The sequence below is a fragment of the Salvelinus alpinus genome, chromosome 2 (genome assembly GCF_045679555.1).
Source record: "Salvelinus alpinus chromosome 2, SLU_Salpinus.1, whole genome shotgun sequence".
Lineage (NCBI taxonomy): Eukaryota > Metazoa > Chordata > Actinopteri > Salmoniformes > Salmonidae > Salvelinus > Salvelinus alpinus.
In genome coordinates this window covers 40,434,994-40,461,199 of record NC_092087.1, presented here as the reverse complement: position 1 = coordinate 40,461,199, position 26,206 = coordinate 40,434,994, and the positions used below count along the sequence as shown (strand labels likewise).

General features: G+C 41.8%; 1 protein-coding gene across 1 annotated transcript in view; it reads right to left on the bottom strand.

Annotated features, from left to right (window-relative positions):
• LOC139561119 (E3 ubiquitin-protein ligase MARCHF9-like) overlaps window positions 1–26,068 on the bottom strand; it is a 27,978-nt gene extending 1,910 nt beyond the window's left edge. Inside the window, exons 1-3 of the mRNA XM_071378003.1 lie at window positions 25,443–26,068; window positions 1,756–1,911; window positions 1,239–1,431 (exon numbers count right to left, since the gene is read on the bottom strand). Of these exons, the coding sequence (XP_071234104.1) occupies window positions 1,239–1,431; window positions 1,756–1,911; window positions 25,443–25,787 (694 nt within the window). The 5' untranslated portion in view covers window positions 25,788–26,068. The remainder of the gene's footprint in view (window positions 1–1,238; window positions 1,432–1,755; window positions 1,912–25,442) is intronic.
• Between the last annotated feature and the right edge of the window lie 138 nt (window positions 26,069–26,206).

Genomic DNA, 26,206 nt, shown 5'->3' with positions numbered 1-26,206 from the left:
ATTCTCCATAATAAGTGGTTCCTTCCAAGGTGCACCAAGGAGCAGATACGTTACTTCAGTGGAGGAGGAGAGAGAGTGTTGGGTGACACACACATCGTTTGATTTGATTTTAGCTGCCGGTGATGGGCAAGATTCGCAGGAACTATTTTGTTCCAACTAGATCCCACACCTGACAAACTGAGCTCATTAATCAGTTCAGTGATTGTCTAAATTCAACACACCTGGTCTTCCAGGTCGGTTAAATAAAAAACATGCAGTGCCTGCAGCACTCCAGGACCAGGGTTGCCTACCCTTGGTATTGGCCGTAGGGATGCATTTCTTTCTTGTTTTGGAATTTCTGGATTATTTGCATATTGGTACTGTGTTGAAATTGAGTTACAGCACCGTAGGAGCTAGAAACACAAGCATTTCGCTGCACCTGCTGTAACATCTAATCTGTTTATGCAACCAATAAAATTAGATTTGTTGCACATATCTGGTCTTGTCAATATCTGAGTTTTAAAAAACTTACTGTGAAGTAAAATCATAACAGTCATCATAGTAGTAGTACATTTGAGTATAAATCATACTTTTATGTTTCTACATTACAGACATACATTTTCATTATGTAGTTCTCAAAATCTGTAGTAGACAAACCGGTTTACATGTAGAATCTTTAGGTTTACCAGACGTTTAAGCGATCATCAATTAAGAGCGATCAGATCATGTAACAGTAAATGTTGTTTAACCAAACATGTATTTCTACAGTAGATGAAACACAGATTAAGTTTGGAGAAAAAGTAACTGTATAATTTTGTGTGTTGTACTTAGTCAATTGAAAGTGTGCTTTGAGTTTTGAAACAAATGCCTTTATGATGAACTGTTTTTGAGGTTTGTACTAAGAGTTATGAAAATGTACATACTTGTGAAAATTGCACCACTGAAATTTAAAAAAACTGTAAGATGCTTCACTGTGTCAAAGTTCAGGTCAGACATAGTAACTGTCAGGAGATTGACCAATCACAAAAGCTTATGAAGAGAAAGTAGAATATCTGTACACTGTTTAGATCCTAGACCTAGTGCTGTAACACTGGAACGTTTCAACCACCCTTCCTACATTCAAACTCTGGGAGCATGTAGGTATTCTCCTTTGTTGTCATATGCAACTCTACTCATACCTGCAATTGCAATCACAAAAGCTTATGATTATCTTTGATAGTATATCAGTGAGGTCTACGTTATAGAACCTTCTAGCTTACCTATGCACACAATGTCCATGAAGCCGTACATGCCATAGCAGATCTGGAAGAGCAGGTCCTGGCGCTGCCACTTGGCCGAAGGGCTGAGGGACGACCACACCAGCCAGGAGATGCTGGCGATAAGGAACAGAGAACCCAGGATGATGGCTGCTATCTGCACCTTCTCTATCACCGTCAGAGAGATGGCTTGCCACTGGAGAGAGGGGGGATATACAGAGAGAGAGAGAGGGAAAGAGAGGGAGGGGGCGGTGGAGGGAGGTGGAAGGAGAGGGGAGGGAGAGGTGGATCAATGTGTGTGTCTTTTTGGTGGAGATAATTATCTGTGCACTGATGTCACGCAGTTGCAGGCAGGAAGACGTGAAAAGGTGTTTTGTTACATTTGTATGTATTTTCGGAGCATTGGAGTGCTATGCTTCAGCATTCACAGAATACCTTGGATTTGGTATGGAAACCCTGAGGTATAGGGCAGCACTTGTAGTCACTTACACCCACATGCACACACAAACAGATCCTGTACCTGCAGTGGGTTCTTGGTGCTGATGGCCAGGACCTGGTACTTGAAGTAGCAGAGCTCACAGCTCCAGGAGCCTCTCTCGCTGATCCAGCGGATGAGGCAGGGCTGGTGAGTACAGCGCACAGAGCCGTCACAGCGACACGGGCTCAGCAACTCCCCCTGCAGGACACAGAGAAGGAAACAGAGACATATGCTTCAGTTAAATTTATCTAAATATCTACTGAAGGCATGGGCAACTACTCTGGTCTTTTGATCCTAGACTATTGGTCCAGACCAGCACTAAAATACCTGATTCAGCTAAGCATGATGTGGATGATTCATAGATTTGTTGAATCAAGTGTATTAGTGATGGGTTGCTACAAAAGCGTGCAAACCCTGAGACCAGGCACTAAGCACTGAATCGTTGGTGAAGCTGACACGGATGTTCAAAAACAAGTGTGCACCTGGATCTCTAGAGGCACTTCTGGGTACAGGGTTTTCTTAAGGGTGTTGTTTGAATAGTCATTTGAGACACACATGAGTACACCTACACCTTGGTATCTAGCAATATTCCTGGATTGCTATCTAAAATAGGACTTCCGCCATATTCTTGATTTCCTTCAACATGAGATCCACATAAATATCAATGTCATGTCATATAGCCACTGGCTGAGGTTAGAGGTCAGGGTCAGGTGGCTTATCCCCATCATCTTGTGGTTTATTCCATTCCGTTGTGATGTGATGTGATGGAAGCAGGTGTGTACAGTAAGTAAGGTATAGTACAGTAAGAGGCATATTAATGTCATTGGATAAGTGAGGGGGGCATTATGGTACATAATAAGGTCAGGATACTGTACTGTAACTGTACACAGGCAAAGAACAAGGAAATTGTTGAATGCAGAACATTTATTTAGCTCACATTTTATGATGGAAGTTGTTAATGAGAGAGAATGTACAGCTTTACATGATTTGGGAGAGGATGACATTGCTAATCCTGACATAGCCCCCACATTAATTGTAGATGATTGGCACCATTCTCGAACCCCCCCCCCCCCCACCACCACCAAAAAAAAACGAAATAACAAGGGAATGGGTTTTCATTAATAAAATGTTTGTCAACAATGTATTGATTTAAAGAACGTGTACGGTATAGTGTTATATATTGTTACATGATTTGTGAGAGAATGGCATTGCTGTTGATCCACATTTTTACATAACTATAACCATTCCAGAAAACCTAAAAACACACACACACCAGAGGATATGTTTCCAAAATATGTAATCAGTATTTGTACATAGCAGTGAAAGTCTAGAGTGGTTTGGAGTACAATTCCCATGATTATGCTGTACACTATCGTTTCTGTCGTTGTCGTTGTCGTTGTCGTTGTTTGGCTGGGTTTGAGAAAGAGGACTTAGGGCAGGTGAGGTACAAAGAAGAAGAGAGATGGCCTGGAATGGTAAGGGCTGGCTGTGACGATTACAGGTAAATGTAACAGAGATAATCAATGAAAAGACGGTCCCTCTTTAAATGACGTTCAGCTTATAAAGGCTTCATAAAGCCTTCATAATGCCTTCCTAAGCACTACATAAATGTGTTACAAAGCATCTATAACCATATGTCGTGCTTTATAAAGAGTTCATAAATGTGGCATAACTGTCTGACATAATCACCAATGTCAAATGTGACTTAACCCACTATGTCGAATATGACAAACATGTGCTTTATAAAGGGTGACATGTTGTGCTGTAGGTTGACACACACTCTAAAGAGATATAATGTTACTTACATTACACCAGGCAACAATTACTTTCATGAAAGCCCCCAACATAATGAAATTGAAAGTGGCTTTCTTGTTCCTCAGTATGTTCCTCAGTACACAAACATGCACACAACAATATAACAAGGCATACCATGGGGTGCTGAGCCCAGTCAGGTCTTTGACAACAATACACTACATGACCAAAAGTATGTGGACACCTGCTCGTTGAACATCTCATTCCAGAATCATGAGCATTAATATAGAGTTGGCCCCCCCTTTGCTGCTCTTAACAGCCTCCACTCTTCTGGGAAGGCTTTCCACTAGATGTTGGAACATTGCTGTGGGCACTGATGTTGGACGATTAGGCCTGGGTCGCAGTCAGCGTTCCAATTCATCCCAAAGGTGTCCGATGGAGTTGAGGTCAGGCCTCTGTGCAGGCCAGTCAAATTCTTCCACACTGATCTCAACAAACAATTCTGTATGGACCTCGCTTTGTGCACAGGGGGCATTGTCATGCTGAAACAGGAAAGGGCCTTCCCCAAATTGTTACCACAAAGTTGGGAGCACAGAATTGTCTAGAATGTCATTGTATGCTGTAACGTTAAGATTTCCCTTCACTGGAATTAAGGGTCCTAGCCCGAACCATGAAAAACAGCCACAGACCATTATTCCTCCTCCACCAAACTTTACGGTTGACACTATGCATTGGGGCAGGTAGCGTTCTCCTGGCATCCGCCAAACCCAGATTCGTCCATCGGACTGCCAGATGGTGAAGAATGATTAATCACGAGAACGCATTTCGACTGCTCCAGAATCCAATGGCCGACGCATGGCATTGTGCATGGTGATCTTAGGCTTGTGTGAGGCTGCTCGGTCATGGAAACCTATTTCATGAAGCTCCCCACGAACATTTCTTGTGTTGATATTGCTTCCAGAGGCAGTTTGAAACTCGGTAGTGTCACGGCCCCTCTGCATTGCAGGGGAGGTTCCTCCTGCAGGCAGAGGAGGGTCGTTAGTGATTGGAGCCACCTGGGCTCAGGGTATTTAAGCTGCTTCACTAACCACTTTTGTCTCTCTCTCTCTGCTCCTCCAGGTATGATCCTGTTTTGTTTGTTCCTTTGTAGTTTTACGTAGTTTTCACTCAGTCATATTCACACACACAGATTCACGCATCCCTGTACTTTACATACACCCTACATTATGATACTTCCACACCTCATTCCTTTTTCTTTGTTTAAAGTTGATAGTTTTTGGTTTATAATAAAGAACCTTTTTGATTGGCCTATACCTGTTGTTCGTGTCCCCTCATTTTTGCCACAGGCTATGAGCCGGCCTGTGACAGTAGTGAGTGTTGCAACTGAGGACAGTCAATGTAAGCTTGTGTGGGCTACCACGTCGCGGCTGAGCCATTGTTGCTCCTAGACGTTTCCACTTCACAGTAACAGCACTTACAGTTGACCGGGGCAGCTCTAGCAGAGCAGAAATTTGATGAACTGACTTGTTGGAAAGGTGACATCCTATGACGGTGCCACGTTGAAAGTCACTGAGCTCTTCAGAAAGGCCATTCTACTGCCAATGTTTGTCTATGGAGATTGCACAACTGGGTGCTCGATTGTATACACCTGTCAGCAATAGGTGTGGCTGAATCCACTAATTTGAAATGGTGTCCACATACTTTTGTATATACTGTACATGTATAGTGTATAACAAGCCATACCGTGCGGTGCTGGACCCAGTTAGTCCGGGGGGCCATTTGATTAATTATTCAGCAGCCTTATGGCTTGTGGGTAGAAGCTGTTAAGGAGCCTTTTGGTCCTAGACTTGGCGCTCCGGTACTGCTTGCTGTGCGGTAGCAGAGAGAACAGTCTATGACTTGGGTGATTGGAGTCTTTGACCATTTTTTGGGCTTTCCTCTGACACCGCCTAGTATATAGGTCCTGGATGGCAGGAAGCTTGGCCATAGTGATGTACAGGACCGTACGCACTACCCTCTGTAGCGTCTGACGGTCAGATGCCGAGCAGTTGCCATACCAGGCAGTGATGCAACTGGTCAGGATGCTCTCGATGGTGCAGCTGTAGAACTTTTTGAGGATATGTGGACCCATGCCAAATCTTTTCAGTCTCCTGAGGGGGAAAAGCTGTTGTCGTGCCCTCTTCACGACTGTCTTGGTGTGTTTGGACCATGATAGTTCGTTGGTGATGTGGACATCACATCACCCTCTCTCCTGCTGAAAGATCAGCCACAAAATGTTGGCACCATTGTTAACAGGTTGTAATCAACCCACTGGCTCCAGGTCATCTATAAGTCTTTGCTAGGTAAAGCTCCGCCTTATATCAGCTCACTGGTCACCATAGCAACACCCACCCATAGCACGCGCTCCAGCAGGTATATTTCACTGTTCATCCCCAAAGCCAACACCTCCTTTGGCCATCTTTCCTTCCAGTCCTCTGCTGCCAATGACTGGAATGAACTGCAAAAATCACTGAAGTTGAAGACTTATATCTCCCTCACTAACTTTAAGTGTCAGCTGTCAGAGCAGCTTACCGATCGCTGCAGCTGTACACAGCCCATCTGTAAATAGCCCATCCAACCAACTACCTACCTCATCCCCAAATTTGTTTTTCTGCTCTTTTGCACACAAGTATTTCTACTTGAACATCCTCATCTGCACATATATCACGTCAGTGTAAATTGCTAAATTGTATTACTTCGCCACTATTGGCCTATTTATTGCCTTACCTCCTTACTTCATTTGCATACACTGTATACAGATTTTTCCTATTGTGTTATTGACTGTACGTTTGTTTATCCCATGTGTAACTCCGTGTTATTGTTTTTGTCGCACTGCTTTGCTTTATCTTGGCCAGGTCACAGTTGTAAATGAGAACTTGTTCTCAACTGGCCTACCTGGTTAAATAAAGGTGAAATAAAAAAAATTTAAACCCTGGACTCCAGCATGGGAACAGAAGAGGAATACCTGGTGCGTTAGTCTCGGGTACTCTAGGACTACTCCAAATCATCTCGGCTCTGACACACACACACACAAACGCAAGCTTTTCAGTTCCATCAAGCCATCTAAATACCTCCCACACCTTACAGTAACCTGTGGATCATGAGAACCTTAATAAATTGGCAGAACGTTTATAACCTATTTATTGACACTTCATGTAGTGCCGTGTAATACTTTGTTTGAAGTGAGACACCTTCGGTCATCCTCCTCAGTAAATTTCATAAAAATTAAAATAGTGAAGCATTTAAAAAGCTGTCCTTTTTAGGTAAAACTACTTCATGTTACCAAATAATTGATTAAAACACACTGTTTTGCAATGAAGGGCTACAGTAGCCTCAACAACACTCTGTAGGGTAGCGCCATAGTGTAGCCGGAAGACAGACAGTTTCCGTCCTCCTCTGGGTACATTGACTTCAATACCAAACCTAGGAGGGTCATGGATCTCACCCCCTTCCATAGACACAGTAATTATGACAACTTCTGGAGTACATCCTCCAACCTATCAGAGCTCTTGCAGCATGAACTGACAATTTGTCCACACTATCAAAGGATCAGAGAATTAATCTAGTACTGAAAGCATAAGCTACAGCTAGCTAGCACTGCAGTGCATAACATGTGGTGAGTAGCTGACTCAAAGAGAGAGAAATTTGCTTTTCTTTCAAAAACTTTTGAACGGTTATGTATATATTTCCTTTATATATTTTTTATACAATACAAATACATTAAGTTTAAAAAAGTCCAGCAATGCAGTGATATTGAACATTACACAGGGCTGTGAGTAGTGTAGCTTGTCCATGATCTGGCGGACGAATGGTTCTTGCCTCTCTGCCTGCTGGAGGGACTGTATGTTGGTTCCAACCTTAAAAGTAACAACAAAGAAAGTTAGCAGATCTGTTAGCTAGCTAGCAATTGCAGTAAAGTCACTAAAATCATTTGAAATAATGATTGAGGTAGCTATGTAATCTAACTCAACACTTATATAACTACTGCAAACTAATTTAAATGACAATAAATAAAGGTTCACTTACTCGTTTTTCACTGTCCAGTGGCACCACAAGTGGGCATTTGATTCGCAAACTCCATCACATATTAGCTTACTGCGCTACAGAAACACTGCTAACCAGAAACACCACTCTTCCCGGACCCCAACCTTGGCAGCAGCTAATGGGGATCCATAATAAATACAAACAGCGCATGCACACTGAAAAAAAGGTAACTACACTAAAAAATCAAGTTAGAACACAGAAAATCCAAGAAGATCCAAATGTGTTTTTTTATATTAAAAAAGTTAGAAAAAACTGTGGGAAAACCAGAAAAAAACTTGGGGAAATCCGAGACCTGGAAAAACCAAACCAAGAAAATGGAATATAAAGAAAAAATTATAATTAGCCAAAAAATAAATACAGATTTTAAAGAGCCCTACCAAAGTTTGTTTTGCTGTGCTTGACTGCACTGTAGAGTGTGTGTCATCCTGCTATATGATAGCTATATGATCACACTGGTAATATATAATTTGTTGTATGAGGCCTGCATCTGATGATCAGTCTGAGGGGAGGGAGCGGCTGGATCTCACCCGACTCACCGTCCCTCCGCTCACCCTCCCTCCGCTGAGAAAAAGGGGACACAGTCTTCGCTGAGTCTCTCTCTAATCATGGCTTTAAAAATTCTGAAATATCACAGTATCAACTTTGCTGTGGGTTCGAGGTTTCTTTTTACAGTCTATGGCTCGAGGAAACTGCACAGACACGGTGATCTGAGCTATCGAATTGGCCAGCGGTAGACTTATAGGTGGATTTGATTTACTCTCTGGGCCTGCCAGAGAGGGCGGAGTTCTACCTTCAGACACATGAAATTGTTCAAAATGGGAACGCTTTGCCTTCCAGGTGCTAGGACTGCTGAGATCAAGTTAACTCACCGCCAACAGCGCGAAAGAAATAAAAAAAATAGGAATGCAAGGCTTTTTTACATAAATGTTTGGTGATCGAGTAGGAATGCCTTGGAGATCGACCAGAGATCGATCGCGATCGACAGGTTGGTGACCACTGTTATAGATGATGTCCCACACTCCGTAGCTTGTGCGCAGCCTTGCATTTTTTTTCTCCTACCAAACCAATCAGGTGGTTGCTCAACGAAACAAAGCATCGGACTTAACTGATCACATGCTTCTGATAAAGTGATACGGGCATGGGCACACTACTTCGAAGTATACTGTTTAGTATGCCTCGGAACTCTGGTATCAAAGATATCACAAAAAATTGGCAGACAACAGGTCAAGTTGAAATTAAGTTATCATTTTAAACCTAACTTCATGTTGAAAGTTAATCTTGAAAAGGCCTCATTTATAACCGTTGCGTAAATTTTACACTAAATATCGGTGTACGCCAAAAAATATTGAGATTTATCAACTTGGCGCATGCTATACATACCCATGTTTCCCATTATAAATCAGACCTGTCATGAAACTGCGCACGCGAATGAGCATTATAACTCTGCTTCAATAACGCCCATCAGCTTTTATGGTGACAATAACGCCATTATTTGCTGTATACTTTGGAAGTATTGGAATTAGGCCAAGACAGTATATCTAAAGGAAGTATCAATGGCGAACTTGATCAAATGTCTTTGGAGGTGTTTGGGAAAAGTTTTTTTAGGTGGGGCATTTGCTGTATCTGACCGTTTCTGAAACACAAAAACAATATCAAATTGTTGTGGACCTGTAAACAGATCCTTTGTATTCAATCATGTTTTGCATTTACTTTCTCCCGAACCTAAATATGCTTCACTGCCCGCGAATTATGAAACATTGTGTCCTCTGAATTAAAAAAAAAATGCAGTAGGCCTAATTACACACTTTAATATAAAATATAAACTGTCTGTTCACCTGTTAAATTTGACTGTATGTTATAAACCGCGCTCCTTTCGGAGCATAGAGCAAAAACATGAAATTACAATAGTCTATTTAATAGGCCCAATTAAATGAGAGTTGCTCATAAAATGTGTTGTATGGCTACCACTAGAAGCTATGTGTACGCTTGGTCTAAAGTTTGCGGGACATTCTCATGTCAAGTTTTGCGTGAAAACTGGCGCACGCATGTTTTGGGGGCATATTTTGTGCATACGCAACGTTTATAAATGAGACACCTGCACACTAGCCTATAACACAAACTAGGTTGACCGTGGGAAAACTAGTGCTTGCCATAGGCTCGCGCTCTCAGTAGTGACAGAGAGAAAGAGGCGAAGCGAAACCGTCAGGTGGCGTTTAAAAAAAAAAAAAATTACTCACCAAGCGAGTAGTTTTTGTAAGTAGGTCACTAGCTAGGTTTCCATCCAATTGGCGACAGATTTTCATGTGAATATTCTAAAATCTGCATGAAACAATATGCGCATTTCCCCACCAGAAATGTGTTTCCATCAAATTGACTTGTTGGGGATAAAAGGCTGTGCATGACGACGTAGTGTAGATACAAATATATTTTGCGGTTAAATTCCCATGTACCAAATAGAAAATGCAAGTTAAATGGGTTTCTATTGCATTTTCAACTCCACTGATAGTTTTCTCACAAAAAAAATGTGCATTACATAGTGAGTGTGCCCACTCTGGTATTGGCACAAGCGCTCTAGCTATCAGCTCACAGATGCAGTGTGGGTATATTCTACATGATGAGATTATTATGGATAAAAGAGTGAGATTCTTTTTATTTGTCAAACGGTAGCCAAGCATCGATGATCATGTCACCAGAATAAGACCCTCAACATTTATTAGAAAGGAGCATCAAGCTCATCACCTTGCACTTTCTTTTTTTTTGCCCTTTTTTCTCCCCAATTTCGTGGTATCCAGTCTTGTCTCATCGCTGCAACTCCTGTACGGACTCGCGAGAGGCGAAGGTCGAGAGCCGTACGTCCTCCGAAACACAACCCAACTGTTGTGGCCGGCTGCAACAGAACCTGGACTCTAAACCAGAATCTCTATTGGCACAGCTAGCACTTCCATGCAGTGCCTTAGACCACCGCGCCACTCGGGAGGCCACCTTGCACTTTCACCACCCTGTGAAGTTCATCATAATTTAAGAATCTGACGCCTAATGAACGTTATGCTTTCCCGATGAGTTGTATTGGGAGGACCTTACAACATGTCATCGCGTGACTCCAGGTTTACTTCGATATGATGGTTATTACATCAATATTTGCGTATAAAAACTTTCCACCTACATTTCTTGCATAATTTATTTTACAGACACAAAAAGATCCCACCTTGTCTAGCGTATTTAGTTTTGTCGACATTTGGAAAGTTTCCAGACAAGTTTTCTCTTTCAATCAGGCCTGTCATTACATTTTTTTATCCGACATGTACTTTACTTGCATAAAAAGGTTGGATGGAAACCTGGTTACTGAGAATTTGGTCATCAAAAAATGTAATGGCTTATTAGATTGAATAAAAGTTTTGTAATGCTTAGGTTGCTATGAGTGTACTGATATATAGTAAGTATGACACAAGACATCCAGGCAACCTTGAAAAATAAAAAACATTATATTTGAGTTGCCTCTGTTGTTCACACGCCCAACTTACTTTAATTTTTTAATACATTTCTTTCCAGTGTTAGAGGGGCCACTTGAGTATCTGGTCAATATAATGGATAATATGTGGTAGTGACGTGTCTCTAGGCCTTCGAGATGGCATCCCGTTTACAATTATTACATTTGTTAACGTTCTCAACCATTGCAAGTCAAAATGTAATTTGTTGATTCCACTTTCACTCCCGAATTCTGCTCTAATACAGTTGAATTGCAGAGGCCTTCTGTCTAGCTTCTGAAGGCCTAGCCAACAGCTAAGCTAGATAGCTAGATTTATATCCCCAGAGACCACCAAATAAAAATCTTGATTGGATCTTTTTTTCTCTTCAATGTTAACCCTTTCCTTTCCAAAACAAACTGAAGACATTAAATCAGAATTTTATTTAAATATTATTGAAAAGATTGGAATTAAATGAAAATTCTAACTAAATGTATATTTAAAAAATAGAACAATTATAACCCTAACCCTTGCGGTTCCCCACTGCCCATTTCCTTCTCCTCTTTGTTTCTCTCTCTTTCGCTTGCTGTGCTCCCCCTCACATTGTTTACCTTTCTCACACTCTCTCTCTCTCTCCTCTATATCTGCTCTCCTCCCTGGCAAGCCTATGTTGTTGTGAGTTTAGTTAAAGCTCTGTCTTTGCAGTGTGTGTGTGTGTGTGTGTGTGTGTGTGTGTGTGTGTGTGTGTGTGTGTGTGTGTGTGTGTGTGTGTGTGTGTGTGTGTGTGTGTGTGAGAGAGAGAATATGTATGTGTTTTTGTGTGCTCAGATTCCAGATAGCCACAGGGCTGCTGTAGAGACAGAGAGGAGAGAGAAGTGGAGGGGAGGACAGTGACGGTGACGGGAAGGAGGGGTGGACGGTGAGTCAGCGCACATGTCTCACTGCCTGTTTGCCGGCATGGCATGGCCATCCAGAAAGCCAATGGCATCCCACTGGACACAAACAGGTTAAATCAACGTTGTTTCAATGTATTGTGATGTAGAATCTGCATGGAAAATGCATTGGATTTGAAAAAAGTAATCAACTCTTGTTTTGAGAGTGAAATTTCAACCACAGGATTTGATCTGCACACATGGGCGGCTGGTAACCTGGTGGTTAAGAGCGTTGGGCCAGTAACAGAAAGGTCACTGTTTGAATCTCAGAGCTGGCAAGGTGGAAAAATCTGCCGTTCTGCCCTTGAGCAAGGCAGTTAACCCCCAACAACTGCTCCCCGGGTGCTGATGACGTCGATTAAGGCAGCCCCCTGCACCTCTGAATCAGAGGGGTTGGGTTAAATGAGGAAGACACATTTTGGTTGAATGCATTCAGTTGTGCAACAGACTAGGTATCCCCTTTCCCTCATGGTAACAAAATTTCAACATAGACAGACCTTGTATAAAATATTTTGAATTTGTACCTTAAAAACAATGATAGTTTTTCAAGGTTATATCCACTATCTTCATTTTAATAAATACAATAGGCTGGGCAGCACCTCCTACTGGAGAATTGACCAAACTACAGCTACCCCATGTTCTCCCATCCAAGGTTTTAACCAAGCCCCGCTTAGCTATTTGTCACTGACTATTACCAATATGCTATCGTTAGAATGATTGTTGAGAGATCTCCACTTAAAAACGAAATAGATTCTTTGTTGTTATCGAAGTAATTCCAAAGGGTAGGTTTAACAGATCAAATGAAATGTGACAATACTTGATCAATGATCAATGATGTTATTCAGGCCGCAACACAATTCAAAATCACTAAATATCATGACATTTTAAATCAACCAAAGCTTGAAACCCTAGGCATACTGTCGAAATCATCAACACCAATTGTTTGAATTCAACCCAGAATTCAACAAACAATATACCATACAGTATGTCTAGGGTTTCAAGCTCCGGTTGGTTTAAAATGTCATGATATTTATGGATAATGAATTGTGTTTGTTTGTCAACGCAACCAAATATCAACATTTGAAGGAGATGTACAGTTGAAGTCGGAAGTTTACATACACCTTAGCCAAATACATTTAAACTCAGTTTTTCACAATTCCTGACATTTAATCCTAGTAAAAATTCCCTGTCTAGGTCAGTAAGGATCACCACTTTATTTTATGAATGTGAAATGTCAGAATAATAGTAGAAGGAATTATTTATTTCAGCTTTTATTTCTTTCATCACATTCCCAGTGAGTCAGAAGTTTACATACACTCAATTAGTATTTGGTAGCATTGCCTTTAAATTGTTTAACTTGGGTCAAACGTTTTGGGTAGCCTTCCACAAGCTTCCCACAATAAGTTGGGTGAATTTTGGCCCATTCCTCCTGGCAGAGCTGGTGTAACTGAGTCAGGTTTGTAGGCCTCCTTGCTCGCACACACTTTTTCAGTTCAGCCCACAAATGTTCTATAAGATTGAGGTCTCCAATACCTTGACTTTATTGTCCTTTGGAGGTATGCTTGGGGTCATTGTCCATTTGGAAGACCCATTTGCGACCAAGCTTTAACTTCCTGACTGATGTCTTGAAATGTTGCTTCAATATATCCACATAATTGTCCTCGTCATGATGCCATCTATTTTGTGAAGTGCACCAGTCCCTCCTGCAGAAAATCACCCCCACAACATGATGCTGCCACCCCCGTGCTTCACGGTTGGGATGTTGTTCTTCGGCTTGCAAGCCTCCCCCTTTTTCCTCCAAACATAATGATGGTCATTATGGCCAAACAGTTCTATTTTTGTTTCATCAGACCAGAAGACATTTCTCCAAAAAAATACAATCTTTGTCCCCATGTGCAGTTGCAAACTGTAGTCTGTTTTTTATGGCGGTTTTGGAGCAGTGGCTTCTTCCTTGCTGAGCGGCCTTTCAGGTTACAGGTGGATATAGATACTTTCAGGTTTCAGGTGGATATAGATACTTTTGTACCCGTTTCTTCCAGCATCTTCACAAGGTCCTTTGCTGTTGTTCTGGGATTGATTTGCACTTTTCGCACCAAAGTCCGTTCATCTCTAGGAGACAGAACACGTCTCCTTCCTGAGCAGTATGACGGTCCCATGGTGTTTATACTTGCATACTATTGTTTGTACAGATGAACGTGGTACCTTCAGGCGTTTGGAAATTGCTCCCAAGGATGAACGTGAGGTCTTGGCTGATTTATTTAGATTTTCCCATGATGTCAAATAAAAAGGTACTGAGTTTGAAGGTAGGCCTTGAAATACATCCACAGGTACACCTCCAATTGACTCAAATGATGTCAATTAGCCTATCAGAAGCTTCTAAAGCCATGACATACTTTTCTGGGATTTTCCAAGCTGTTTAAAGGCACAGTCAATTTAGTGCATGTAAACTTCTGACCCACTGGAATTGTGATACAGTGAATTATAAGTGAAATAATCTGTCTGTAAACAATTGTTGGAAAAAGTACTTGTGTCATGCACAACGTAGTTGTCCTAACCGACTTGCCAAAACTATAGTTTGTGGAGTGGTTGAAAAACAAGTTTTAATGACTCCAACCTAAGTGTATGTAAACTTCCGACATCAACTGTATCTTCTGCTTGGATAGTTCCATCTGTGCCACTGACTTAGTCTGGCTTTAATTCCAGTTTGTCTACAAATAAAACAGTTATATGTTGGATTCTCATCATCCATCTAGGAATAAATCAAATTAAACTTTATGTAAGTGTATTTAAAGTCTGATTTGATGTATTCCTATTCTATAACTTAAATGTATGTTTGAGATGGAGACATGAATCCAACATATCAAAGTTAAAGAATAGGACTAAATCAAATCAAACTTTATTTAAAGTGATTTAAAGTTTGATTTGATTTAGGTTGAGATGGAGACGTGAATCCAACATGTCAATTATTAATTTGTTGACAAACTAGAATTAAAGCCAGACTAAGTTAGTGGCACAGATGAAACTATCCAAGCAGAAGATACATCTCCTTCAAATGTTGTTATTTGCTGCATTGACAAGCAAGCACAATTCAATTTTACTTTTGTAATACAGTAAATTGTCACGCCCTGACCGTAGAGAGCTTTTTATGTCTCTATTTTGGTTTGGTCAGGGTGTGATTTGGGTGGGCATTTGGCCGGGTGTGGTTCTCAATCAGAGGCAGCTGTCTATCGTTGTTTCTGATTGAGAACCATACTTAGGTTGCCCTTTCCCACCTGTATTTGTGGGTAGTTGTCTATGTGTAGTTGCCTGTCAGCACTCATTTTTGTATAGCGTCACGGTTCGTTTGTTATTTTGTTTAGTGTTTGTTCTTTGTAATAAAGAAGTATGTACGCATCCCACGCTGCGCCTTGGTCTCCTCCTTTTGACGGCCGTGACAGAACTACCCACCACCAAAGGACCAAGCAGTGTGGGAGAGAGGACTGGACATGGGAGGACATCCTGGACGGCAAGGGATCCTACACATGGGAAGAGATCCTGGCTGGAAGGGATCGCCTCCCATGGGAACAGGTGGAGGCAGCCAGGAATGCGGAGGCAGCTAGGAAAGGGGCTAAGGATTACACAGGAACACGGCTGGCAAGGAAGCCCGAGAGGCAGCCTCAAAAAAAAATTGGGTGGAGGCACACGGGGAGTGTGGCAGAGTCAGGTTGGAGACCTGAGCCAACTCCCCGTGCTTACCGTGGTGAGCATGTGACTGGTTAGGCCCCGTGCTATGGGGTGATACGCACTGTCTCGGCCGAGCATTCACAGGCCGGTGTGCTCAGTACCAGCGTCCCGCATTTGCCGGGTGGAAGTGGGCATCCAGCCAGAACGGGTGGTGCCAGCTCTGCGCTCGAGACCGCCAGTGCACCTCCACGGCCCAGTGTATCCGGTGCTTCGGCCAAGGAAGAGGCCTCCTGTGTCTCCCCAGCCCGGTGAGTCCTGTTACAGCGTCCAGCCCGGCGCCTCCAGAGACGGCCTCCAGCCCGGCGCCTCCAGAGACGCCCTCCAGCCCGGCGCCCTCCAGCCCGGAGCCTCCAGCGGCGCCCTCCAGCCCGGAGCCTCCAGAGGCGCCCTCCAGCCCGGAGCCTCCAGAGGCGCCCTCCAGCCCGGAGCCTCCAGAGGCGCCCTCCAGCCGGGGGCCGCTACGAGGGTGCCCAGTCCGGGGTCGGCGGCGAGGGTCCCGCTCTAGAGGCGCCACCGCAGTGAAATGCCCACCCAGACCCTCCCCTATAGGTTCAGGTTTTGCGGCCGGAGTCCTCACCTTTGGAGGGGGGTACTGTCCCGCCCTGACTGTAGAGCTTTTTATGTCTCTATTTTGGTTTGGTCAGGGTGTGATTTAGGTGGGCATTCTATGTTCCTTTTTCTATGATTTGTATTTCTGTGTGTTTGACCGGGTGTGGTTCTCAATCAGAGGCAGCTGTCTATCGTTGTGTCTGATTGAGAACCATACTTAGGTTGCCTTTTCCCACCTGTATTTGTGGGTAGTTGTCTATGTGTAGTTGCCTGTCAGCACTCATTTTTGTATATCTTTACGGTTCGTTTGTTATTTTGTTAGTTTGTTTAGTGTTCGTTCTTTGTAATAAAGAAGTATGTACGCATCCCACGCTGTGCCTTGGTCTTCTCCTGACGGCCGTGACATAAATAGCCTAAAGTTGTCATGCTCTGATCTGTTTCACCTGTCCTTGTGCTTGTCTCCACCCCCCTCCAGGTGTCGCTTTTTATCAGCAGTGTATTTATCCCTGTGTTTCCTGTCTCTCTGTGCCAGTTTGTCTTGTTTTGCCAAGTCAACCAGTGTTTGTCTTAGCTCCTATTTTTCCCAGTCTCTGTTTTTTCACCAGTCCTCCTGGTTTTGACCCTTTCCTGTCCTGACGCCGAACCCGCCTGCCTGACCACTCTGCCTGTTCTGACCTCGAGCCTGCCTATCGCCTGGTACTGTTTGGACATCCGACCTGGTTTATGAACTCTCGCCTGTCCCCGACCTGCCTTTTACCGACCCCTTTTGTTATAATAATTATCGGAGCTCAACCATCTGCCTCCTGTGTCTGCATTTGGGTCTCGCCTTGTGCCCTTATAAAAGTTAAGGCTATCTTGCAAAATAATGTAACATTTGACCTTAAAATGAGTAACACATCCATGGGCACATTGAGGTTACTGTAACTATACATTTCTTCTTAAGTAATCATATAAAGCATGCATGTTCAAAATAGCATACATAGGTCATCGCAGGTCTGTGGAGATCTTCAAAATCGCTGTAATAATCTACGCAGAATCTTGAACGGCATTGATCACTTGCACCATGTACTTTTAATGTAATCTCAACTGCAATCCAGGTCATTTGTTTTTTATATTGAAGCACAGTGATATTACATTCCTCTTTTGTACTGTATAAATTAACAATATATCTGACATTTTGTTCCCATTTGAACTTTGCTGTGCTTTTAAATGGTTGAAAGTGAAGTGGTAAGACGTTTGTGTGACAATATATCAGACATTGTTTTTCCATTGGAATTTGGTTGTGCTTTTAGATGGTTGAAAGCATTGGAGATTCAACTGTCTTTTTGAGTGGGTGAATATAGGTTGTAATCTCATTGATCAATGTCTCAACCAAATGTTACCCAATCTTCCACGTTGAAATTATGTAGTGCCCAGTGTCCCAAAATCTAAATTTAATCCATTTTAAATTCCGGTTGTAACAGAACAAAATGTGGAAAGAGTAAAGGGGTGTGAATACATTCTGATGACACCGTATGTGGAGTAATCATAGTCAGTCAGTGCTGATGCTCTGATTTGGTATTTTCCTTCATTCAATCACAGTGATTCTTTCCCCTGTGATACATCCTAATTCATCCAAAACAGTAGGACTAATTTCTCTCACCCTTATTGCCCAGATTTTGTTCTCTACATTGAGATGTGTTATTGGTCTCTGTAGTTCATTCTATGAACATTATATTGTATTTGAATCCTGCAACCAAGTGTATCTCAGTCTTGATCAATACTTATTATCGTCAATCAATACTTATCTCGTCAATCAACTTATTCTCAGCTAACAGCTAACGATCACAGACATGGACAAAACATTATTTTCATATACAAATTGAATGTTGAAAGAATGTCTACACAGAGTACTGAAAACGTTCCTGAACAATTCATGGAATGTGTCTATCATTAACATTATTGGAATACCCTAGGAATATTCTGGGAACCAACAATTGTTAGCTGGATTGTATCTTTGCCTCTCTGTCACTATGATGTTTTGGCGGATGAAGTATGGAATATTCAGCGTGGGTGGGACCAAACTTGATTCCCATCCCAAAACACGCACAGAGTGCCCATCACAACAACTTAATATAAATAAGATTTGTTTCGGGGCATATAAATATCCACAGCAGTTGATGGTTCAATTGGCAAGGACCGAAGTAGCTGGGTCCAAAAAGAACCAGCAACATTAAATAGGCTAATTCAAGGGTAAGTGAATCTGCTCCTTGGGCATAATGCCTTATGAATCAAATAATGTAGACAGCTAAGTAACCAATGATTTATTTGTTAATGGGATGTTATGGAGAGACAGGTGAACCAATGATGACATAGAGTACCACAGTATGAGTCATAATAACCATAAAACCCATTTTGATAACCATGTAAATCTCTCTCAAACAAGTTGAATATTACCAATATATTCACGTTTATTTACTGTCAGATTCAAAAATGTTAATTAGCATCAAAGTAGACATCATGCAAAACTAAAAATCCATCACTAATTGATGTCGTCACTAATTGAAACCTTTGCTAACAGGTATTGTGTCAATTGAAAACTTGCACAAGACAGATCACAGAATTGTAAATTTTAAGAAATGTAGCCAATTTATTGATGACTAAATTTAGCTAACATTAGATAGTTAATACAGAGATTCTGACCTTTGCCTCTATTGGCAGTCTTGTGCGGGTCATCATGGCATTTGTAGTTCTTTATGATATTCACATTAGCAGTTAATTAGCATTTCATTTTGGGGGGTAAATACTTGCGAATATATTGATAAAAGTCACCTGTCCGAGAGAGATTTACATGATTATCAAAACATCACGCCAGGGTAAGCCTACATGAAACACAGCCCTTATTTTAAGTGTTTCTAAAGTCCCCTATGGGAAAAATGAATGGAAGGCAGGTAATTAAACCATCAAAAGAAAAACTTGTTTATTATAGCCCACCCACTTGGTAAAAACTGTTTAAGTCAACTTTGTTTCCATGTGATTGATTTCAACAAAACAATATATTGTTATGATGTTGAATCAACCTGGAAAGCGGTTTGAATTTGAAAAAAGTCATTAACGTAGGGTAATTTCGTATTTTTTTACCCAACGTTATCCTAAACCCAATGACAAGGTGACATTTTTGTTGATTTCACATTGAATTCACATTAGTTGACAACTCCAAAACTAGATGTTGAACTGACTTCTGTGCCCAGTGGGTAGGGGTTATATGATGTGCATATGATGTGAAATAGGCCTTGTGTGAAATCATTGTCAAAGCGAAAGAGATACTATTGCATGTAGGTCTAGATTATTTATGGTTCTCATAGAAATATCAAAACATTATTTTAACAACTCAGGAACAACAGGAATCGCTGACTCGCTGCATTTTCCTAATCAAGACACCTGCTGGTAACTCTTAACTGGTTACGACAGCTCATGAGGTCTTCTAAATATATTTAGACTAGGTGTGACTCTAATGACTAAAGAGGCTTCATGCATAGCTTTTATTTTTACCCATAACAGTAGGAGTAAAATGTATCTATTCTCACCACATACAACCAATTTTCTACTCTGAGACGCTTTGTGAATACAGGCCCAGGCCGGTTGACCTACAGTGACACAGAATGTTCATCTCTCCATCTCAGATTGACAGTGTCAACAGGGAGTCACCCCCATCACCGAGCCCCTGGAGGACGGCCTGCTAATGATCATGAATATTTGATACCTCCTGACGAGGTGGCTAATTGTGTTTGTCGAAGATAAATGGCAAGCGCCACGGAGGTCGGGCCATCACCTGTTGAGACACTTAACCTGAAGAATCGATGAGGAGATGGAAGAGAGAAACTGTGATAGAAGTGTGATATAGGTGTAGTGCTATTGCACTGTGTGTGATTAATGTTGTGCTCCTCAAAATCCTCAGCTTTTTCCTGAAGCTGTTTCAAGGACAACGGTTACCTCTCACTACGTTTGGGTAAAAGGCTGACCATAACTAAAGTCGGGATCAATTCCATTTCAATTGCCCCCATTAACTGAAATGTACACTAGCGTTCAAAAGTTTTTGTCCATTAAAATTACATCAAATTGATCAGAAATACAGTGTAGACATTGTTAATGTTGTAAATGACTATTATAGCTGGAAACGGCTGATTTTTTATGGAATATCTACATAGGAGTACAGAGGCACATTATCAGCAACCATCACTCCTGTGTTCCAATGGCACGGTGTGTTAGCTAATCCAAGTTTATCATTTTAAAAGGCTAATTGATCATTAGAAAACCATTTTGCAATTGTGTTAGCACAGCTGAGAACTGTTGTCCTGATTAAAGAAGTAATAAAACTCACGTCAACAGTGAAAAGGCGACTCCGGGATGCTGGCCTTCTAGCCAGAGTTGCAAAGAAAAAGACATATCTCAGACTGGCCAATAAATAGAAAAGATTAAGATGGGCAAAAGAACACAGACACTGGACAGAGGAACTCTGCCTAAAAGGCCAGCATCCCGGAGTCGCCTCTTCACTGTTGACGTTGAGACTGGTGTTTTGCGGGTACTATTTAATGAAGCTGCCAGTTGAGGACTTGTGAGGCGTCTGTTTCTCAAACTAGACACCCTAATGTACTTGTCCTCTTGCTCAGTTGTGCACCTGGGCCTCCCACTCCTCTTTCTATTCTGGTTACAGACAGTTTGCGCTGTTCTGTGAAGGGTGTACTACACAGCGTTGTACGAGATCTTCAGATTCTTGGCAATATCTCACATGGAATAGCCTTCATTTCTCAGAACAAGAATAGACTGACGAGTTTCAGAAGAAAGTTATTTGTTTCTGGACATTTTAAGCCTGTAATCGAACCCACAAATGCTGATGCTCCAGATACTCAACTAGTCTAAAGAAGGCCAGTTTTATTGCTTCTTTAATCAAGACAACAGTTTTCAGCTGTGCTAATATAATTTCAAAAGGATTTTCTAATTATCAATTAGCCTTTTAAAATGATAAACTTGGATTAGCTAACACAACATGCCATTGGAACACAGGAGTGAGGGTTGCTGATAATGGGCCTCTGTACGCCTATGTAGATATTCCATAAATAAAAAAATCTGCCGTTTCCAGCTACAATAGTCATTTACAACATTAACAATGTCTACACGGTATTTCTGATCAATTTGATGTTATTTTAATGGACAAAAAAAAGTGCTTTTCTTTCAAAAACAAGGACATTTCTAAGTGACCCCAAACTTTTGAACGGTAGTGTATATTTTCCTCAATTGCATTCAATTAGAAACATTTGGAATTGGAATTGGATTTCCAGTTTACCTTCTGAATTGAAAACACAACTGGCATTCAAGTGTTTATTACATTTACATTTTAGTCATTTAGCAGACGCTCTTATCCAGAGCGACTTACAGTTTATCAAGTTGAATATAACCTGGCTATAGAAAGGGCTGATGTATGAACATTTAAAATGTCATACTGTACCAATATCAAAGCCAGAGTAACCTTTTTGTGAATAGCTTACATAGAATCATCATAATGAAACCTCAAAAGCTAGAAAGGTACATGTAAAAATGAACGATCTCAATTAACCATGTGGTTTTAAGAGATAACAGAATCCCTCAAATATGCATTTTCTTTTCATCACCTATTTCCCACTCTATTGTTCTTTTCCCACCATACTACACTTTACCTAACTGTCCATCTCACTTCCCCCTCTCTCTATCCCTCGCTCTCCTTTGTCTCTTTCCCCTCCCCCACTGTCTTTCTCCATCTCTTATCATCGCTCCTTTATGATCTTGCTCTCTGCTTGGTTCATATCATTTAGGATGTACTACATAATGAGACACGCACACGCACACGGATTCACGAATGCGTGCACAGACACAACCGCACATACACATATGTTGACATGTGCACAATTACACAGAGTTAGTGCTCCAGAAACACCTGACGGTGACAGAAAGGTTGTTATTTTCTCTGGTCTCAGACATGATTTACAAGATTCCTCTCTGACTAGACCAGTGTGAAAAAACAGCGTATATGAATTCATGCACAAGGTGATCAGATTCTTTCACCCATATGGTAATGACCACTTTCTGTATAGTTTCTATTCAGAGAACAAATACACAGGTAGATGGAAGAATGCGATTCAACTGACTCAAGTTGATTATATCTTTAATGTAATGGAGTGGAATACAGTGTTCATTGTGTGTTTCAGCTAAAACCCTGGGATTGCATGTGGGAGTGGTCCATCTAGACAATCCACTTTGGGCACTCTTGGTTCCATGAGCATGTCTCTCCAGTGATGTTGGATGAATGTCAGAATCTGCCTGCAGTCCAATGCCTTACACATCAGCACTTTCCAACCAGCAGAGCCTGGGTCCATACACGTGCACCACCACCATTACATCACTGCAAATAACATAGAGCTATAGCCAGCCGTTTCAAGGATATTCTTAGAACCATACTTGCTACACTTTGAAAATGAATTATCATCTAGGATAAAAGACTCCTCGACCTCCCATTTGAAACCCCCTTCCTAAGCTCTTCTTTATCTGCAGTCTTTTGGCTAAATGACAAAATGTGACCCCTTTAATATACATGTACAGTTAGAGGTTTGGAAGGAATATCATTCCCCAGTGCAGAGGTGGAATAATACACTTGACTGTAGATTTGTGATAAGGTTAGGGCACTATACCCTTAGCTACATGGTTTTTGTCTTGCAGACTCCACAGTCCTCTCTTCATCTCTTATTTCCCTGCACAGTAAGTCCCCATCACGACACTCCTATAAATCAACTCCATGCAATGTTGTCATCTCCACTCTATTAATGGACCCACGTGCCTCCTTTCAAAGGATACCACCAAGCCTAATTAAAAGTGTTCAAGGGTCCTGTCTCATTTGATTCCCTCAGTGGATCCCTATATCACAGGACATGGTGCTGCAACAGAGACTGTTCCTATCTATAAAACTACAGCCCAAAGCTAGACTTAGCTTGAGCCTTTTTTTATTTGGAGCTCTTTGACAAATAGCCCAATTCAAACAAAATGTATTTTGATTGACTCAAGAATACAGGAAGTTGATTTTCTAGAATAACAGACATTTTCTACCATCACTAATAGATTGAATTAGACTTGTTTTTATACGTACAGTATTTCTTAACAATGTTTAAAATATTTTGAGCAAACAATAATCTTTGTTGATTAATTGTGATTGGATGTCATTATAAAAGGGCAAAGGTCATTAAATGCATTACCCAGGATGCACTTTACAACTGTATTTCACTTTATCTACTGGTAACTTAGCGGTTAAGAGTGTTGTGCCAGTAACCGAAAGGTTGCTGGTTTGAATCCCCGAGCTGGCAAGGTTGAAAAATTGTCCGTTCTGCCCTTGAGCAAGGCAGTTAACCCCCAAACAACAACTGATCCCTGGGCGCCTATGACATTGATTAAGGCAGCCCCCCGTACCTCTCTGATCCAGAGGGGTTGGGTTAAATGTGGAAGCACATTTCGGTTGAATGCATTCAGTTGTGCAACAGACTAGGTATGTCCTACTGTGTTAAAACTACTGTATGTCATTGTTGCTCCCTAACATGTTGTACACCTCTTCACATTACTTGTGTTTTCCTTTTTGCCTGTGATGAAATCCTGAAAAGGTTTGTGATGGATGAAAACCTTTCAGGACCGTTGGTGTCATACAGTAGTGTCAGGTTCAGACTGACATTGAATCAAATCACAACAATCAGATTAATATCAAAAGCACTTCTGTTAAAATCATGGTATGTACCTACAGTATTCATTTGTATCTGGTTCTTGGTGGTGAAACCACTGCCTGTTTTTCCCTGAAATTATCTACATGGAAACAACGTATGGAAAAATATGTATGTATGGAACAATGTATTGAACAACATGCATGTATGGAACAATGTATGGAACAACATGTGTACGGTCTAGTAAAAGACATAAACTGACACTAATGAGGAGTAAATTATAAAAATAAAGAAGGTAAGAAGCATACCCTAATTATGCTCCCAAACATTTAATGTAACCAACGTTTCGGCAGGCAGTGCATTCCTTCCTTTATTTATTTTTACAACATGTGTATGGAAAAATGTATTGGAACAAGCTGTATGTATGGAACAATGTATGGAACAAGATGTATGTACGGATCAATGTATGCAACAAAACAACAATGTTTTACCCATTGGAGACATTTCCATATTTAATGTGTTGCTTTCTGAAATGAGACTTTTGGCACCCTAATAGGGTCACAGTGGCAAAGTTTGAATTCAACCAAAATCCTTTTTAAACTCCTCAATAGAAGGAACCTGTATCACTGTCTGTTTTGGCTTCAGCTGGAACATGATGATGCAGAAACATGTCAACAAAGTTTAAGTTAAAAGGTTTGTATCCGCTTTAGTTATTGGGTTCCAGGAAAATGTAACAGTCTGCATTGAGCCAATATGTCATATTATTATTATTTAAAAATATATATATTTTACCAACCCAATTTCAATCTTGTCTAATCGCTGCAACTCTCCTACGGACTAAGAAGAGGCGAAGGTGGAGTCATGTGTCCTCCGAAACATGACCTGACTAACCACGCTCCTTAACACCCGCCAGCTTAACCCGGAAGCCAGCCGCACCTATGTGTCAGAGGAAACACCGTTCAACTGGCGACCGGGGTCGGCCTGCAGGCACCCGGCCCGCCACTAGAAGTCGCTAGAGCGTGATGAGCCAAGTAAAGCCCCCCCGGCCAAACCCTTGCCTAACATGGGCGACGCTAGGCCAATTGTGCGCTGTCCAATGGGACTCCCGGCCACGGCTAGTTGTGGCACAGCCCGGGAATGACCCCGGATCTGTAGTAACACCTCTAGCACTGAGATGCAGCGCCTTAGACTGCTGCGCCACTCGGGAGGCCCTGCCAATATGGGGTCTTTGGAGACAAAGGTTGGCTTGATCCAAACAGTTTGATCTTTGACCTGATAAAAGACATGCTTGTTTGCCATAGCCTAGTAGAGGGATACCTGAGCTTCCCTGCAGTGTGTGCTTATGTATAGACCTGAAATACAGTACATGCAAAGAACCAACTTATAAGCCTTGAAGAAACTTATAGAAATAACCCTGGAAACAATTGGAAGTCACAAGGAGCGGGGGGGAGGGTAGCCTAGACTTGGATAGATAGGTGAAGTGCAGGGCTACGGTTCAGGACAGGGGAGCCTACCTGTTCGGGGCCCTGGAAACAGATCCGGCACTGCGGCGAGCGCATGCCACTGTCCAAGCTGCTTGTGAGCGACACAGCGTCCAGGTCTGCTTGGCGCTTCTGATCCTTCTCCTCGAATGCCATGCTGCGCGGCCGGGGATCGGTGCCATAGTACTCCTCCTCATCGTCCCGAGTAGAGCAGTCGAAGCGTGGCCACCCGCAGCCTCCTACCCCGAGCCCTCGCATGCTGCTCGTTCGCCTGTCTGTGTCTGTGTCTGAATCGGTCTCCCGTCTTGAGCCAGACCGCATGAAAACCAGCACTTTCAGTTCATTGAAAAACATACGGATCCGGTACTTAAACATCATGAACTAGCCCACATAGGCAAAATGCAGCTGTAGGGTGAAATAGAAGCTATCAATAAAGGGAGTTGGATGAATCAGGCAGTTAGTTTGCATGATTTGGGAGCCAAAAGGGGCTTCGTTAGAATTATTATTATTATTGCCAAGTGCGAGCCTATTTGGTTCAAGTAGCCTTCTCTAGCTATTGGCTATGGTATCAAAACAAAATATCAGAGGTGTCTATAAAAAGTATGGCTGCCGGGCACAAATCTTGGTCAATAGAAATCCAAATATGACAATGTAAATAGATTGTATCTCTCCTTGATAAATTTTTCTCTGTTACCAGGTGTAGCCTATGATAGCCAATGCGGAAGTTTTTTAATGGATGGGCAGAGACTGTTTCTTTCGGGAGTCAACGGATGCCAATACAAAACCATCACGATAGC